We start from the raw sequence: 19,913 nt of genomic DNA on the forward strand, positions 1-19,913 counted from the left end.
TTAATCATTTATGTTATATATGTGATTTTAAATTAAAATATTTAAAAATGTCAAATCAGTATATTATTAAATATTTTCATTTAAGTATAATAATCACCATATTATATAAATTATTTACCTATTTTAAAAGTGATGCATGTTGTTTAATTTGTTTTAAAGTGTATAAGAAAAACTATGATGTGTTGACTAATTTCTGAAATGTTATATTGAATTTGATTTTGGAATAGCATGTTCTATAAATTACAGATGAAAATTTTTACTTACACATTATATCAAAAGCTGATTAATATTTATTCCTTGGCATGATTTTTTAAGATCTTGCATTGCATGGTTTTAAAATAAAATTTATTAATATATTTCTTGTATTTTCTTCCTCAATAATAAAACATAAGAGAAATTACTAGACTATCATTTGCAAAAATTTATTTTCAAATAACTTATTTAGGGCATGAATAGAATTTATTCCTAATTGGTGAAAAGTCTAATTGGATATGCCCATCATTGAATTTTCTCTGTTTAATAATGATTTTTGAAGATCTAAAGGTAAGCTATGTATAAGACACTATGTCAGAATTCTGACACAATGATATAATGTATAGATACAGTGAAAATGATCTCCAGGTAAAGTTTACAGAATCCTTATTTTTATGTTCCTTTCAAATTTGTACATCAAAATTAGAGCAATTTTCTTTCATTCTGTCATTAATCAGTGGTTACTTGTTGTAGATAACAAATTCCTAATAAACTATTCCAAGCAACCTAAAGAGTTTAAAACTACCATTTTGGTTGACAGATAAATCATCTGAGTGACTGAGTCATAAGCATGTACTTTGCTCGTTGCTAACCGATGACACATACTCTCTTGACACACATTTCTCAGCTCTCAAATTCTGTTATATATGGAAAACTACTCAAAATTATTTTTGATTGATATAAAATTAAAGTGGAAACAACCCTATTTAAAGACTAGGCGTCCTTGCAACATCTTTGAAAATTCCTGGTGGAGGAAGGGATATGTCCACAATCATTGAGGACACCACATCAGATAACTGGGTTCCTTCCAGTTCTAAAACTGCACACTCCTTCATTTACACATTAATGCAGATAAGGTGCATATGTATATACACAGCAGACGGAATGACTGATTAGATCACAAAAGTTTCTAGAGGAAGAGAAGGAATTTCCCCTCACAATTGGGTGGCAATGATGGTGAAGCTCTTAGGGGTTTCCATGGGCTAAATAGTCCTGAAACACATATTTACTAGTCTAGAAATGAGATTTAAGTCCGCTGCCTAAAAAGGTAAAAGTAACAAAAGAAGGTGGGATTTCTGAATGCTAGTGCACAATCCTTGGTTTTAGGCAGACCGATGTTTGAATGTCAGCCCTCTTCTGATTGCCCAGTTCTGACCATTATTTAAGCTTATTAGGTCAGTCTGCTCACCTGAAGTGTGGATAATAGAAGTACAAAGTGTAGAGAGTTGTTTTGAGGAGTATATGAGATAGTGTATAGAATATGTTTAGGACTGTACTTGAACATAGTAAGTTTTCTATTCATTTAACTATAGCTAAGGCTTCCCTGGTGGCTCAGAGGTTAAAGCATCTGCCTGCAGTGCAGGAGAGCTGGGTTCAATCCCTGGGATGGGAAGATCCCCTGGAGAAGAAAATGGCAACCCACTCCAGGATTCTTGCCTACAGAATTTAACTATAGCTATTGTTTCCTTGTCTAATACTCTTATATATAGTAAGGCAGTTTAAATGAACTTTTTGATGGACTTTTTTTCTTTCAGATTTATGAGGGGAACTCCTATTTGCTAAGTGAAAACTTACCAAATGCCAGAATTTCAATCCAGCTGTCTACTAATCAGAATGCTTTAGGTACTACATCACTACGGTAAGTTAACGACGAGAAAACGGAAATGTTCTTTCATTTTCTTTCTTTTGTCAATAAAATTATTTACGGAAAATAATTTTCTGACATTGTACAGACAAATTGCTAAGATTTCTGCTTGAGAGGAGATTTTATAAAATACAAGTTTAAAATGCTTTTAAAAATGTCTCTAATATTTGTATATTATCATCCTGGTACTGGATTGTCCCTACTGTTTCATTGACTTGGGTAAGAATGTTTAAATTAGGTAGAGCTAAACTTTTTATTTAGTTAGGCATTAAATATCTGGCTACTCAATTAGCCTTTCCTCCTCTTCCCTGGTATTCTTTCTTTCCCTCTTTTAAATTATTTCTGGCATTATAATGTATTAACATAAATCGGACAGACAACAAAGAAAGCAGTAGAAATATGCAAAGTGAAAGTGAATATTTATTAGCATTGCCAGTGATGGGGGCATGTTTGATCTGAGAGAGGAATGCAACTAGCTGTGGACATACTGGTCTCATGACCGGAGCCCATACAGGTACCTCAGCACTTACCTACTGTGCATGCTGTGGGTGCAGTAGGGATCCTGAAGCATGTCTGCCAACAGAGGGCTGCATGTCTTTGAGTTTGTCGCTATGCAAAACACTTTAAACATTCAAGTTTCTGGAAGGTAAAAATTAAACTAAACCACTGCACACTCAAGTGTAACCGAGAAAAGAGATGGGCTTTGCTGTTGCCCTTAGACCTTGCATGGCTAAAAGCACTGGCCAGTTGGGGAAAAGGAGAGTGGAGACTGGAGACCAGAGAGTCAGCGCTGAAAAAGCACAAAGATAATGACTGGGCAGCTCCCCGGCTGATCACACAGCCTCTCTGCACTGGTCTTGGCCAGTGTTGTAACAGCTGTCAGATATTTTGACTTTCATCATCAGAAGTACCTATTTCATCTTTTTCTTCATTTCTCATTAACTTCAGATAAACAAAAGTTAGCAGATGTTTTTATGCTTTACATAAATCTATTAAATCATCTGATCATTTCACTAAGGTTTAATATGGCTATATCCATTGCTACTACATTTAAAATAGCAAATGCTTATTTCTTTTCCACAGATGTCAACCAAGTGAAGATAAATATTCTATGAAAAGCTGCAGTTCTGATTTTGTTTTTGGAGAAAACATGGTAGAAAGAGTTTTGGTAAGATTTTGGCAAATGTTTCTATTACTATATAGAGAGCTGTCACTTCTAAAGGCAAATTAATTAAAACAATGTTAAACTGGAGCATACTTTTTAACTACTGAGTTCAAAGGCACATTTTCCTATCTTTAACTGGAGAGATTCTCCTGGGAAGCAAGTTCTAGTTGTTAGAATAATAGACAAGAGCCCACAGAGGAAGGGAATTGTCTAATTATAACATTATTACTGATGAGAAATATTAAATACTTCTTTGATTTGCATTAAATCAAAGGAAACCAAGGAAATCCTAGAATTATATGCAATGGTTAAGTAAGCTCAATTGGTCATGATATTTTAATGTAGTTTTTCAATAGCATTTTCATAACAAGATGGATTTAAAATGATTTGCATTTTTTCTCATTAATCACAAACTTCCCCTGTCAAGTTTTTACACTGACAGATGTTTTTCTTGCTAGCTATAGGAGGGAATCATAGTATTTTACTTGCTTATGGGAATATACTTGCCAAGTGGAACCTGACTATTATTACCATCTTCCTTAAGCATCCTCCTACATGGGGCATCCCATGTGGTAAAGAATCCACCTACTAATGCAGGAGACATGAGTTTGATCCCTGGGACAGGAAGATCCCCTGGAGGAGGAAATGGCAACCTACTCCAGTATTCTTGCCTGGAAATTTCCAAGGACAGAGGAGCCTGGCAGGCTCCAGTACATGGGGTCAGCAGAGTCTGACAGCAGAGTCAGACACGACTGAGCGACTAAACAACAATCCTCCTGTGTGAGGCAGTTGCTGCTTTGTCCTCCGCAGGGTGTGTTTCTAAAACAGAGCAAGATGTAGAGTGGAGAATTATATAGTCAAATGGAAGCTGTGGAGCAAGCATGCCCATGGTTTTATTTGGCCCAACACATCTTAATACTCTTTGCACTTTCATCCAGACCAGAATCTTAGCTGAGATAAGACAAGGATGCTATCTTGTCTTAGGGCTTTAGCTACATGAAGAATCCCATGGAAGATGCACAGATTTTAAAACCTGTGCTATGACTCAGAATAACAAAAGGACCAACTCCTGAGGTCTGTTTATTCCAAGATTTTAATCAAACCAGTCACTTTTAAGATCTCGCTTATTCTACACCTGCCTCAGGCTCAACGCCAATTCCAAGAGAAGCATCACAGTTCTTCAGCTTAGCAGTGCCTTTCTGTCACTCCCAAGATGAAGGTCGGCTCCAGCAATCCTAGAGCTGTTGACCCACATCTTTGGATTTGAACCAGAATGGACCAACTTCCAAGTGAAGTTGCAGGCAGTATGTTTAAGCACATTTATTCTAGATTAGTCATAGCTTCTGTAAGATGTCACAGTCACAAATACAATACTCTTCAAACCTCATGGGATCAACTTTAACATTTGACTCACTTAACACATGGTTAACACACCATCTGTGTTTTTATGGTACATAAAGCATTGGCACTGGTCTCAAGTTTGGTGGCATATTACAATCATCTGGTGAGCCTTCAGAGGACTTTTTATGCCTGGTCATCTCCCCAAACCGATTAGATCAGGATCTCTGTGGGTAAGGTCAGATGTCAAGTGATTTGAACGTACAGACAGGATTGAAAACCATCCGGTTACACAAAGCTAAAGAAGACCTTGTCCTCTAGAGTTGTCTACAGTCTAGAACGGAGAGAGAGAGATACCAGTACAAATGAACGACGATGGGGATTATAGATTTGGCGTGAGGAGGTAGGTACCTGTGTGCATTTCCTATGAGCACTTCAAGGCTGGCTTACAAAGGAACCTGAGCTTCCTGTCTTCTTAAGTGGATAACATTCTAGGATGGCAGGAGCTATAAGAGATCACCTGTGTTTGTCCTTTAGTTAATCCTGTAATCCTGTGGCCCTATGATTTGAAGGCCATGATGCCTCCTGATTTGTTTGCTGGTTATGTGCTTTTAGAGTGAGTCATTAGACTTTCTGTGCTTTAGTTTCTGTTTTCTTAAAATGGAAATAATTATACCCATCTCTACCAATTTTAACAGATTATCCTGAGGCCCAGTTAAATAAAATGAAAGAATCTTGATTCATAAGGGAAAAGATATAAAACTAAGCTCTGAAGTATCCTTCAATTCTCCCTGTTCTGCAGGGAGCTATACAAGCACTGTGTGGGAGGTTGTAAATATTCTGGCAATTACTTGGTCTTTTTTTTCATACAGGTGTCGATTACAGCACATGTGCAAAAGCCCCAGGTGTGCAGCCTTAAAAGCCATTGCTGTGTCAGAGGAAAAGTTAGGATTCATTCTGTAATAATGATCTGATGAGATAGCTAGTGGGTTCTTTGGACAACTTTTTAATTTTTTACATTAAAAGGATAGAAAGAATGGACTGTTGGGAATACTGAAATAATTTGAAAAAGTGACATCAGTTGCACTTCCTTCAAGGCATTAGGTTGTTGTAGTGGTAGCTTGGAACAGCTGCTACCTCCCTGTGTGTCTCTGAAAGGTTTCCCATTGTCCCTGGAACTAGATGCCACCTGAAGTAGGCTGGTGGTGACTAGATTGTTTCCTTAGATCAGAACCAAGGTTTTCTAACAATGGGGAGGAGTTCCCATTCAGCACAAGAGGATCCCAAAACAAAAACAGAGCTGTTGGGTTTGTTTGCCACATTGAGACAGAAGAACAAAAGTATCTCTTGGGTTACTGCAAATATATGGAAATAAAATTAAGCAAGACATCTTTTTCTTCCACGTAGGGTACTCAAAAACTCACTCAGCCTCAACTTGAAAGTGATTTATACATCAAGGAAAAACCATTCAAATTCACTCTAAAAATTCCTATCAACTCTCCAAACTCAAGTAAGAATTATTTCATTTGTAAAACATCTGATTCAACTAGTATATTTCTTGTTTTTCCATGTCATTTGTTTAATATCTGTAAAATACAAAAGCCAAAATCCATTGTTTAAAATCTTTAGTGAAGATTAAAGCATATAAATTTGGTTACATGATATAAAAGCCTGCATAATTTTTGGACTTCATGATATGGGGGATCATTGAAGAGATATGCCTAAACACGAGCAGTTTGATTTTTTGGAAACAGTCATTGTTATAAAAAGCTAAGGAGACGTGCATGTTAACAGGGGCAAAAAAGAACTTTCACAGTGGATAAAATGGGGCATTTTACATGTTCTTTCCCCCTATTTTCTCTTAGGAACAGACACTATTGAAAATATATCCCTAATTGAATCAGCTACTGCTTTCTCTTTTAAACCATCACCAAAATGTTTGCTGGAGAAAATTGATATTATAACAGGGGAGGAGGCAGAACACAATGTGTTAGAGGTCTGTATATTGTGTATTGCTCTTTCTGGAATAAAGTTACGCTCAACAGAGACAACTTTAAAGATAAAGGCAGAAGTATAGTTTTCATAAAGACCTGGCAAAATGTTTGAGGCTTTCAAATATTAAACCAACATTTTGTTGTATTCTTACATTTGTGTGTGTAATTTGCAGGAAAATGGATTACAGGCTTCACATTCATGTTAGTCCCTTAGAAAGAAGACAGCCAAGGACTCAGTCTTAAAGTAACTCCAGACCTATATTTTATACTTTTCATGTCAGCTTTATTATCAGTTATTATCAAATGGCTTAAAATTCTATTTACACTGAACATTAAAAATGCAGAGAGATAAACTGATTTCAGTTCAAGATAATAAAAATTTTCTTTTTCCTTTAAAAGCTCTTTTTTTAAATTGAAGTAAAGTTGATTTACGATGTTGAGGTAATTTCTGCTGTATAGAAAAGTGACTCATACATATATATACTTTCTTTTTTATATTATTTTCTATTATAGTTTATCTCAGGATATTTACTATAGTTCTTTCTGTGCTATATAGTAGGACCTTGTTTATCCTAAAAGTTCTTTTAAGTAAGTTTTGAATTGCACATGAATCAAGAATTTCAAAGATGTGGTATATAGTATCACACATAGAATATGGCAATGGCAATCCACTCCGGTACTCTTACCTGGAAAACCCCATGGATGGAGGAGCCTGGTAGGCTGCAGTCCATGGGGTCGCTAAGAGTCGGACATGACTGAGTGACTTCACTTTCACTTTTCACTTTCATGCATTGGAGAAGGAAATGGCAACCCACTCCAGTGTTCTTGCCTGGAGAACCCCAGGGACGCGGGAGCCTGGAGCCGTCTATGGGGTTGCACAGAGTTGGACACGACTGAAGCAACTTAGTAGCAGCAGCATAGGATTTGAACAATGAGTGGCGTAGCTATCAGTCTCCGCATATGAAATGTAATTACTACACCTCAATCATGTTCAACAAAGCACAGATTTCCCTTAGGCTTTCTCCATCTGCTTTACCCCAAACTCTCTTCATTCCTGTTTTCTTCCCCCTTGATCTACTGATACATTTACTGTACAAATGTGTCTCACAGCATAACTCTCAGATCAGATTAATCCCAGATTCACTGAGGTAGTCACTAGGGGTGAGGCCCTGACATGTTATATTTTTAACAAGTCATCTAGGGGATTCTTGTACGCAGTAGTATTTGAGAGCCACTGGTAAGCATTAAATTATAGTATGGTACTCTGTGGTATCACATTCTAGTTCTGATGCTATATTTATTAAAATTTTTAAAGCACACAAATAGTTCCATGATTTCTTAATTTTCAGATAAATTACCTGATTCAAATAACACTGTTTATTTTAAAAGTTGGTATACATAGATAAATCGTTAAGTGAAAAAGCAACATGCAGACATATGTATTCTACCATTTATAGAAAAAAAAACAGGAAAATATATATATATTGACATGTATATACATACAAATATCTCTAGAAATATTTAGATAATATTTATCTAATTTTTCTAATTTATCTAATATAATATCTAATATCTAGATATTAGATAAACAAAATATTTAGCAACAGTGATCAACTGTTGTAGGGCGTGAAAATTGGTAGATGGGAACTAGTATTGGTGGAGCTACTTTTCACTTTGTACATCTTTTTGCTTTTTAATGTTTGAACTATTCAAAAATTGTATTGTTTTAGAAACTAAATAAAATTTTCAAGCTGGTTTAGAAATCATTAACAAAGGCTATCCTGATAAGATATCAGACAAAAGTGTTATAGCAAAGGAAAGAAATCACTTTGAAAAATGTTTCATATTTTGACATTAAAAAAAAATTTCCTTTAGATCAACTGCAAGCTTTTTAGATTCAACAAAACAACACAGTCCTGGACTGAAAGGGGCAGAGGAGCTTTGAGACTGAATGACACAGCACGCAGTGATTGCGGAACATTCCAGTCAAGATTAAGTAAGGAATCATTTTGTAAAGCAAGTCACTAATTTTCAGGGAAGATTTCCCAATATAGATACACATCATTTTCTAGAGGTGTGTTATGTGTCAATAGATTAGACTGCTGAACACAATATTATTTTTAAGGTACTATAGGAGCTTCCTGTTTAAAGGAGGCTCTGGCGTCAGACCACACAGTTTCCAGGTCTGGCTCCATTACTAACTAGTGACCTTGGATAAATTACTTAATCTCCTTCTACTCTAGTTGCATCAGTTAAAAATGCAGATAACAGCAAGTCCATGAATTAGTGAGTGAGTGTGAGAATTCAGTGAGAAAATGCATATAAAGCACCTTTGACCAGCCCAGCACACACCTAAATAGTGATCCCATTATTATTTAAAGGAATATGATGGATTTAGTTTTGAAGTGGAATAGTTTTTCTAAAGAGAGTATTTGTCCTGTAATTCATTCTTGGCATTCTAAGTGCAGAATGTGGGTTGGGATGAAAGGTCAATTTCTAAGTAAATAAAGGTGTGTGGTTATCGAATCCTGTAGGCAGAGTGTTGGTCAGAATCTGGTCAGCCAAACTGCAAGGTTGAGGAGGTTTCTGGCATCCAAGAGACACACTGGGCATTGTTCAGAGGTCCAGACTGAAAGTGAGCACAGGCAGAGATCTGGGCAGGGATGGGTTTACTGGTCAATATTAAACAGTCAAAGCTTGTGGGGGAGACTACAAGCAGAAGCTGGTAAATGGATATTTGTTGAGTTTCAGATAGCAAGCTCAAGAAGGGAGTAAGGAATAGAATTCAGACTAAGAGAGTAGGATCATGGGGAAACAGGTTTCTAAATGACCTAAGTATAATTCCCAAGGCAGGTATTAGTTGTTTTCTACTCTGGTTTAATTTCTGTCTTTCCACTACCTGCCAAAAAATGGACAAAACACCTTTTTAAAAAAACTATACAGGGAATACATGTCCATTACAGAAGACAGAAAATATAGACTGACAAAAAGGAAAAAAAAATTAAATTACTCATAGGCCTGTCTTCCTGTAGTAGCTAGCCTTTGCTAACAAAATATATTCTTAAGGACTTTGTATACAATGAATGTGGGGCTCCCTGGGTAGCTCAAATGGTAAAAAATCTGCCTGCAATGCAGGGGACCTGGGTTCGATCCCTGAGTTGGGAAGATCCCCTGGAGAAGGACATGACAATCCACTCCAGTATTCTGCCTGGAGAATTCCAGGGAGAGAGGAGCCTGGCAGGCTGCAGTCCATGGAGTCACAAAGAGTTGGACACAACTGAGTGCCTAACACTACTACTAATCTATACACAACATTGAAAAATTTGTGATACATGGTGTTTATATTCCTCTCTAATCTGATTTTTTTCTTTTATATAGTATACCATGGTCATCTTTCCACATTAATAATTACCTTTTTTCAGTATTCTTAATGAGGTCATAATATCTTCAATAGCTGTACCATCATTTAAGTAATTTCATTTTTTGAATGCTTCAAGCTTTTGTTTCAGTTTTGTCCATTGTGAGCAATTCTTGGGTAAATATTCTTCTCACCATTAGGTCCTCAATGGAATTCTAAAATTTAACCATTTTAAAATATTACAGTGAAAGAATATTGCATTTTTAGCACTTAAGCTAAAGAGTCTTCCAACAAAATAAAAGCTCAGTTTGGAAACCAAATTATAATCTAGTCAATTAAATGTCAATTTAGTAGTGAAAACAGAGTCTGAAAAACAACTACCAGATTTATTTGCTTTCATAATGGCAAATTCCTCTGAAAGGCTAAGGAATCAACTGTTCTAAAGCCTGATAAATTCACCTTCCTATTTTAGTTATGCGCAATCAAGGCAGCCTGAGGCTGATTCTCAACAGCAAACTCTGGGCTCAGATGGAGATTCAAAGAGCAAATCACAAAAATTTACAAATAACAGCTACTGATTTAGAAGACTGTAACATCAAAGTGTTTTTAATTCAGGTAAGTGACAAATTTCAGTGATAGAGGATTATCCTACTATTTATAGATTTCTGCAGTCACTAATTTTTTTTCCATTTTATTGTACTAACCTGTACCACTGGCAAAAAATCAGCCATTTATTATGGTTGTTTATAGTCTAATCCAGAGAAGGCAACGGCACCCCACTCCAGTACTCTTGCTTGGAAAATCCCATGGACGGAGGAGCCTGTTAGGCTGCAGTCCATGGGGTCACTAAGAGTTGGACACGACTGAGCGACTTCCCTTTCACTTTTCACTTTCGTGCATTGGAGAAGGAAATGGCAGCCCACTCCAGTGTTCTTGCCTGGAGAATCCCAGGGACAGGGGAGCCTGGTGGGCTGCCGTCTATGGGGTCGCACAGAGTCGGACACGACTGAAGTGACTTAGCATAGCATAGCATAGTCTAATCAGTTCAATTCAGTTCAGTTCAGTTGCTCAGTCGTGTCCGACTCTTTGCGACCCCATGGACTGCAGCATGCCAGTCTATACCAGACCTAAATTTGATATGAAGTTTAGAGATTAACACCAATTTAAAGTAGTCAGTTGGTACTAGTCTTAAGACAGCTGTATTGGTATATGCTTTCAAATGTCTCCATTTTTCTTTACTGTTAAAATTATGTCAGGAATCTTACTAAATTACCAGAGATACTACCGTCAGGATTGGCTCCTAGGAGGCCAGCACAATCCACACCCCAGTGCTTACACTGTGTGCTGAAATTGAGGCTTTGAGATCACTGGAAAGGAACCAGTGAGAAGTGGAAAAACACAGGGCTAGCAAGTTAAAAGAACCAGTCCAATAGCAATTTCCAATTCTGGACTTGAGTCAATCTCCAAGGTAACAGGTTCACAACAGCTTTAGCTATCCTGGCAGCAGGAATGCTTGACCTCAAATATAAGATCCAGGCAAAAGAGACAAAGCTGACATGAGTCAGGTGAGAAAAAAGGCTGGATATCCCCCACATGCTGAGAATCAGAAGATGTGAGAAGCCTGAGTATCCAAGTGACTCAGGTAGAAGACGATAATACAAGTAAACTGGCTTCCACATAATAATGGTAAAAAAAGTTGGCAAGAGGCCACTGGTGAAAAACTAACGATTTTAGTGCAGTGTTAGGCATAAGTGATGTTGAGTATTAAAATCTTAGAGTAAAATGCCTAAATCCTGTTTACCATTTAGGCAGATAATATTGGATACTCTGCTAGACCAGATGCCCCTGGCTTTGAGTGGCTAAAGCACCCTGCCTGAGACCAAGTCTGATACTATGATTAGATTAGATTAAACTATGACTAGATTCTGCTGCTCAATATCTGGCTCATTCTGACTTTTTAAACTGTAGGGTAATTTTTAGATATTAGCAAACAAAATGCAATAAAAATCACCCCAAATTCCACTCCTAGAGATGGTCACTATTAACATTTTGGTCTTATATTTTAGTTTTATAATATATATTTATGTTATAATATATATATGTGTCGATACGTTTATATACACGTGTACCATATTGTACATACTGTATGACTTTCAGACAAGTAATTTAACCTTCCTCAACCTGATTTTACTCATCTGCCAATGGAAGACAATGTACTTGATAAACTGATGGAGAAGATTAAATAGCTAACATTTGATTGTGAAATACACATATGTAACCTTTTCACTTATCAATGAAAATGAGTGTTTTCTGTTATTAAATTGTAGTCCATTCAAGAATTCTTTTATAGGTGAAAATAATTTGTTCTATTATATGCCATAATTTTTTCCACTAATTCCACTTTGTTAAATACTTAGGTAATTCAATGTGTTCATTATTATAAATTCTGCAAAGAATCCTCTATGTACATACATGTTATTTTTCTTGGGAAAAGGTTTTGACTGTCTTAACAAATTTATCTCTATAAAGACTTAACCAATTTTCATTCTCACTAGCATTTTCTTATGATACTTCCTGGAAAAATTTTTTAAGCTTTGGAGATTTGTTCAAAAAATATATATCATTGTGCTTTTACTTCTTGTTTTGAATTTCTTGAATGAAAATACATGAATAAATTTGGCAATATGCATATATATGTATATATACACTCTACACCAGTGAAAGACATATTTAAATTTTAATGTAAAAAAAAAATCAAGGCAGCAGGACAGTATTTATGTTTCAATTACAAATACTCTGTCAATATTTTTTGTTAATTAATTTACTGAAGAAAAATTATACCTTTGGCTTCCCTTGTGGCTCAGCTGGTAAAGAAGCCACCTGCAGTGAGGGAGACCTGGGTTCCATCCCTGTGTTGGGAAGATCCCCTGGGGAAGGGAAAGGCTACCCATTCCAGTATTCTGGCCTAGAGAATTCCATGAACTGTATAGTCCATGGGGTTGCAAAGAGTCAGACACGACTGAGCGACTTTCACTTCACATAATACAAAAAATTAAATTAGTGAAAAGTCAACAAATATTTACTCAACACCTGCTATATATCTAATACAATATGAGACACAAAAGTATTTTATTTCATTTGTACTTTTTCCCTAAAAATAATTAAGGCAGCTTAGCAACATACTAACAAAAAACTATATTTAAGACTCTTCTCCCAAAAAGTTGGCATGTAGTTGGTTCATTCCTCAGTTCTTGGATTTGAAATATTTGGTAGCTCTTCGAAAGATTAGCAAAGAGAAAACTTTTCCCAGATTTTCTTTGAAACTGTGAAAAGATCCAAAAATGTAAGCCACTGACATGTTAACTTAAGGAGTGCTGACTTTGATGACGAAAACCAAGTCCCAGCCAATCCGTCAACTAGCTGTGTAGACTCAGACAAGCTGTGCATTTCTGAGCCATAATTTTCTTATCTGTAAAGGGAAAGCAAAACAAGTATTTATTTAATATCTGTACTATATGCTTTCATTAATATAAAAATTAGCAAATAAATTATTGTTAAATAATTAACCTACAGTTTTATTATAAGGATTGAAAAAAATAAAAATATAACAACAGCGAATGTTATACCAATGTTATTCTCACTGTTATTTTTTATATTAATAGCAAAAGTAAAAATAGAAAAAGTATTGAAAAGGAAAAATAGAAAAGTATAGAAAGCAACGACCTCTGATGTATTTATGGTACAACATCATAGACCATTTGAATGACCTTTCTGCAGAGCTATGCAGCTTGCTTCCCTGGGGGCTCAGTCAGTAAAGAATCTGCCTGCAATGCAGGAGACTCTGGTCCCAACCCTGGGTCAGGAAGATCCCCTGTGTACCCCGGAGAAGAAAATGACAACCCACTCCAGTATTCTTGACTGGAAAACCCCATGGACAGAAGAGCCTGGTGGGCGACTTAGTGACTAAACCACCAAATGCAGCTTTCAGGGCTGTCTAAGCAAGTGATGTAAAGGAAATGAAAGTCTTTTTTTCCCCAGCTAACTCTCTAATTTTATACACCATAACATAGTTTGGAGGAAGAATGGTCTTAATAAACAAACTCAAATATAAACTTCAAATCACAAAATTGCATTTTCTCAGTTTAAAAGGCACAGATTGGGACCTCTTATCAAATTATCTATGTTAGGATTCAATTTGGTTCAAGATGAATTGGCTCTTTACCCTTTTGTTTCTAGGCTTATTTACATTCTAGATTTGTGTCATATAATTCTTTCCTTATTAAAAGTGAAAGATTACAAATTTGTAAAGTGTGGCTATCACTGAGTTACTTATATTCTTAACAAATTTAATTTACCTCTTGTAGGCCAGTGCCAAAGACACAGGACGTATGCACGCAGCCATCCATCACCGTGTTGTTGCGCTTCGAAGCTTCAACAAGCGGACAGATGCAAATCAAACTGAAAGCCAGTCAGAGACAGTCCTCCAACAGTGTAACTATGATAGCTGTGATGAGGATGAAGAGGATCTCATCCAAGCTACTAAAGCTAGATCAGGTAAAGGACTTTTCTTCTGTTGGTTTGAGGTTTAAGAAGGAGATCTTATTCACAACCCTTTATAGGAAACAGATTTTTAGAAAGTGGAACTTGTCTGCTCAAAGTGGGTGGGGGTTAGAGCCCTAGATGTTTGGATCTGAGAAGCAGGTCTGAAAATCAGACTTCTACAGAGGCCTGTTTTGGGATTTCACCAAAAGTCAGGCTTATTGCAATACCTGCATATCATCTGCATATACATCTCATAAAAAACCATATTTACAATGTAAAGTATTCATTGCTACACTGAAACTAATCATATATTCATATTTCTCTTCACTTGTTCTCATTCTCCTATTATTGGCCATTATAAGAGAAATTATAAATACTAGTAATGGAGCCAACAGGCAAATCTGGTTTGAAAGACAGATAAACCCTGTTTATTCTCTTTCAAAGACCTTCTTTACTTAGGGCAAAAAGTGCTGTTTCTTTTATTACATCAGGATTGGTAAATTGAACAAGCAGTGGAACCACTGATTAATGGATTTTTAGGTTTTAGTGCTTGTCCTGATGAGTGAATTTAAAACTAAAATCCATCATTATATTTGGAGAAAAACCTTGTCAAGGAAACAATAAGCCCAGCTTTATTATACAGATATAGCTATTCCAATAAAGTCATCCGAGTATTTTCAGTAATAGTTTCATTTAGCCCTGAATTTTGCTTTAAGGAGGACTGACAAAGGACTTACAAAAATAGTGTATTAGCAGGCATTTCCCCAATTTTTGATCATTTAAATCTTAAAGCTATTTTAATCATACATAATTTAAGAATCTATCAAAGAACATGTGCAAAACTTGATGAAATAGCTTCCTTGGCCTAGTACTAAAAATGTAATCAAAAGGAAGAATACACGAAACATGCAGAGCAGGATCATAAACTGCTAGACTCAGTGAGCCAGAGACCTAAGCAAATATGACTTTTCTTGTTACTATCAAATAAAAGGTTTAATTATTTTTTAACTGCATGAAATTTATAAATTAAAATCATTATAACATTTATATTGTCAACAATAGAATGAGGTCTTTTAGAAAATGAGCTGGTATCCATTAAAAGTGAAAGTGAAAATCACTCAGTCATATCCAATTGTGATCCCATGGATTGTAACCTGCCATGCTCCTCTGTCCATGGAATTCTCCAGGCAAGAATACTGGAGTGGGTAGCTATTCATTTCTCCAGGGGGATCTTCCCGACCCAGGAACTGAACTGGGGTCTCCTGCATTGCAGGCAGATTCTTTACCAGGTGAGCTACCAGGGAAGCCCATCCTAAAGGAAATCAGTCCTAAATATTCATTGGAAGGACTGATGCTGAAGCTAAACTCCAAAACTTTGGCCACCTGATGCAAAGAACTGACACATTGGAAAAGACCCTGATGGTAGGAAAGACTGAAGGCAGGAGAAGGGGATGATAGAGGGTGAGATGGTTGGATGGCATCACTAACTCGATGGACATGAGTTTGAGCATGATTTGGGAGTTGGTGGTGGACAGAGCCCGGCATGTTGTAGTCCATTGGGTTGCAAAGAGTTGGACATGGCTGAACGATTGAACTGATCCATTAAAAATGTTAACTTGTAATTAAGATTAAGTTGCAAAATTATTTCATCAACAAATGTCATGTTCATGAATAGATCCTGTATTCTACCATATTTCATTTCAGGAAAGGGGTGATATGTGACTATCTTCAAACAAAATGAGAAACAGTGGGAATAAGGGAAAGTAAATGTCAATCATATGAACCCATCTTTTCTTGCTAACTTTTCTAGCACTTTCTCCAGGAGTGTTGCACATAAATGCTAAATGTAATGGAAGCAATAAAATGTCTGACTTTTTAAACTTTGTTGCCTGTGAATTAAGGGAAGGTTTAATTATATGAAAATATTATGTTTATAATTAGGAACATTTCCAAATATTACTTAAAAATATAGATTCTATATGTTTCATTTCCTTGATAGCATGCATATTCATGAATATTCATGTTCAATTGTATTCAATTTTACATTTATATCACAGATTCTTATAGGTGGACCCACAGACAGTCTGTTGCCTGTTCATGAATACTGCTATGAACATGACAACATCTACAAAGAAAACACCTCATTGAAAAAAATCACTTTACTGAAAAAAACTAGACCATCCTAATCACTAAATGAGAAGATCCTATTCATTCCTTGAACAATTTAACAGAAAAATTTAAGAAATATAATTTGTTGCAATTAAAATGTTTCTCTGATGTAGTATAATAATTCTGAGGTTTTGTATTTTGATTATTGTGAAGAAAATGACAGACTTTAAGAAACACATGGCCTATGAAAGTTCAAAATTTATTATTTTAAAAGAAGTTAATTTAGAATAAGATTTGATTACTAATTTGGGCTGTTCATCACATTGATGGATACAATAGTTAATACAGTAAATTGTGATTTGATAAATATCTCACTAAGGTATTTATTTTTCAGTCATATTTTGTCTGGCCATAAAACATATTTTACAAAAGTTCCAGAGTCATTTCTTTGAAAAACATTATAACTGCATGATAACATGTTCTATCATGTTTTTTCTTCTGGGAAATGTATGTTTTTGTTTAACCTTTGGATTCCCTAATTCTAAAAGATTATTTATTCACGGTGTAAATTCTTTTAAAGAGAATATCTATTATTGCATTTATGTCTATTGCACTTTGATATATGCTTGGTTCAAGGTCAGTATCCAATTTTTGTTGAAGGAATGAGCAAAATACATTACCTATATATTAAAATAGTAAGTATACAAAAAGTGAAATATGTTAATGTGTTCTTTGCTTTACTTATATAATTAAATTTCCATTAATATTCTAGTAGGTGTGGCTGTACAAAGACCTTTTAAAAAACAAATATATCATATGTAGCCAAATTAATTTTTTTCTTAAATGCCATTATTAAGGTAAGCCACAGTAATTTCAATAATTGCACACAACAGAATTTTGATGCTTCTCCTTTGAGATGTGCTTCAGAGATACTTCAGGAGTTACACAGGAAAATCAGTATCACTACTTATGGCCACATGTTACTTTTCAATCCAGTATGATCACCCCATGGCAAAATGACTTCTGATTATCTCCCTTAAACAATATTCCTTTAAAGGCATCTTAATCTACTCAGGCTGCCATAACAAAATACCAAATTGGGTGACTTAGACAACAGAAATTTATTTTTCACTGTTTTAGAGGCTGGGAAGTCTAAAATCAAGATGCTGACAGGTTGGTTTCATCCTGAGACCTCTTCTCTTGGCTTGTAGGGTCTACCACCTGACATGACCTCTTTGTTGTGGGAGCACAGGGAGTGAGTGGGGAGAAAAAGAGAGCAAGTTATTTGGTGTCTTTTTTTTACAAGAACAGTGATCACATTAGACCAGGGCCTCATAATCTCTTCTAACCCTAATTACCTCCTAAAGCCCCATCTCCAAATATCACCACATTGTAAGTAGCCTTCAACAGATGAATTTTGAAAGAACACAAACATTTAGTCCATAATAAGGAATAACTCACACTTACAAAATTATTTCTTAAAAAGTTCTAAACAAACATATTTGGCATAACATTACAGTTTCATTTCTTTGTTGGAGAATAATATTCATTTGGAAATATACATTTGAATATACTTTTAAAAAAAAGCGACATTATTTTATTATAGTACCATATATAATAGTAAAAGCAATTATATATGTGCATTTATTGTCAAATCTGAACTCAGGCTCGAAAGCTTAGCATATGAAAGTTGAATTACTCTTTTAGACTATAATTTAGGTAGTATGTTACAACTGTTGCAAGTTTTACTTTTTCCCTGTAACTCTGTAACTACTAAGAGTATCTAACTTTCATTTATTCTTCCAGTGACTATAGAAGAAATACAGTAAATAAAATCCTTTACTTCTAAATTAAGCAATGACTCAGGAACTGAAGAGAAGTTAATGAGAGAGAGGAAGAGAGAAAATGTCTAGAGAAGGAAAAAAACAATAAAGAAGAGCTCTAACATGAAGGAAAAGTCAAAAGAATGGAAAATCAGGAATTTTAAGTTGTTTTTTTTTTAATTCTAAAAGAGTGACTCTGATGCAGAACAAATTCAGAGGAAATTTTTCTTTAGAAGCATAACATAAATTGGGAGACATCTGAGAAGATATTAAAGAATTGGTTCTAAGACCTTAGCTGGTATGGGAACACTAGGATTATACTAAATTGTTGAAGTAAAGCAGAGAAACAGATTTTCTTTACCTTCCTGACATGTTCTTCCTTGCCCCGTGTTTAGTGTAAAGAGGAACTTTCTCAATGCTTCAAATGTTTTATCTGAGGATTATGGCATGGCTATTAAAAGTAGAAACATATTTACCTTATGATTTTCAACCCATTTCCACTCTGCTATTCCTCCTGATACTCTCTATGCATATATTTAGTAATATTTTGGAGTGATAATAGAAATAGGGACATCTTATAGTTTCTCCTTGTCCTATATCTTCATCTCTGCTCTGTGAAAGTGTCAGTCACTCAGTCCTGTCTGACTCTTTGCAACCCTATGGACCATAGCCCACCAGGCTCCTCTGTCCATGGAATTCTTCAGGCAAGAATACTGGAGGGGGTTGCCATTCCCTTCTCTGGGGGATCTCCCTGATATCTTCATCTAGCCTACTTCTTTTTGACTTTTCTGTATCCTTTGTCGTCCTTCTCTTTAATGTGAAGAGATCAATCATATAATGATAGTTATTTTCACAAGTTATTAGGTAGGTGACTCCAAAGCACACATCTTCTCTCATAGAACCAGCTTTTATTAAAAATTACTTAGATAAATATATTTTAGAATATTAATTATTCTAAATATATTCTAGATATATTTAATATGATATCCAATCATACATTTAATCTAAACATTCTTTTCTAAATTTTCTAAATTTAGATTTCTAAATACAAATTCTTTTCTTTTAATCTAAACATTCTGATAGAAAACATTCTTATCTATCAATAGTAGTGTTTAATTATTTAATTTTTTGGCTGTGCTGGGTCTTCATTGCTACCTGGGTTCTCTCTAGTTGAGGGGAGCAGGGGCTACTCTCTAGCTGAGGTGCATGGGCTTCTCACTGCAGTGGCTTCTCTTGTTGGGGAGCATGGGCTCTAGGTGTGTGGCTCAGCAGTTGTGGCTACCGGGCTCTGGAGGACAGGCTCATGGGCTATGGTGTGTGGGATCTTTCTGAACTAGAGCTAGAACTCATGTCTCCTGCATTGGCAGGTGAACTCTTCACCACTGAGCCACCAGGGAAGCCTGTCAAGAGTAATTTTATACCAAGTTATTCAGCTTAATTATAAACCAGCAAAATATTCTCAAATATGTTACATCCATTACTGCCAAAACCAGGAACCCTTAGTTATCAGGGACTAATACCTTATATTAGAGTATGTGGATGTCATGTTTCAAAAAGCCAGAGGGTGGTGGTATATATCTTTCAGAATTAGAATGTACATGAAGTGAGCTGGAGGGGTTGTAATGATTGGGAAGCATAAATCTTAAGTTTTATAAACCTTCAAGTTGTGAACATCACAATGATAATT

General features: G+C 35.6%; 1 protein-coding gene across 6 annotated transcripts in view; it reads left to right on the plus strand.

Annotated features, from left to right (window-relative positions):
- The window catches only part of RANBP3L (RAN binding protein 3 like), a 56,559-nt gene extending 37,862 nt beyond the window's left edge, over window positions 1–18,697 (plus strand). For 4 of the 6 annotated variants that reach the window (XM_061393723.1, XM_061393726.1, XM_061393724.1 and 1 more), the window contains 8 exons: window positions 1,788–1,891; window positions 2,981–3,065; window positions 5,808–5,910; window positions 6,266–6,396; window positions 8,270–8,390; window positions 10,225–10,367; window positions 14,117–14,306; window positions 16,352–18,697. In XM_061393723.1, coding sequence (XP_061249707.1) covers window positions 1,788–1,891; window positions 2,981–3,065; window positions 5,808–5,910; window positions 6,266–6,396; window positions 8,270–8,390; window positions 10,225–10,367; window positions 14,117–14,306; window positions 16,352–16,395 — 921 coding nt within the window. In that variant the 3' untranslated portion in view covers window positions 16,396–18,697. Of the gene's footprint in view, window positions 1–1,787; window positions 1,892–2,980; window positions 3,066–5,807; window positions 5,911–6,265; window positions 6,397–8,269; window positions 8,391–10,224; window positions 10,368–14,116; window positions 14,307–15,998; window positions 16,175–16,351 lie in introns of those variants that run through there. The other 2 variants (XM_061393725.1, XM_061393727.1) reach the window with 2 other exon arrangements.
- Window positions 18,698–19,913: the final 1,216 nt, after the last annotated feature.

The sequence above is a fragment of the Bos javanicus genome, chromosome 20 (assembly GCF_032452875.1).
Source record: "Bos javanicus breed banteng chromosome 20, ARS-OSU_banteng_1.0, whole genome shotgun sequence".
NCBI lineage: Eukaryota > Metazoa > Chordata > Mammalia > Artiodactyla > Bovidae > Bos > Bos javanicus.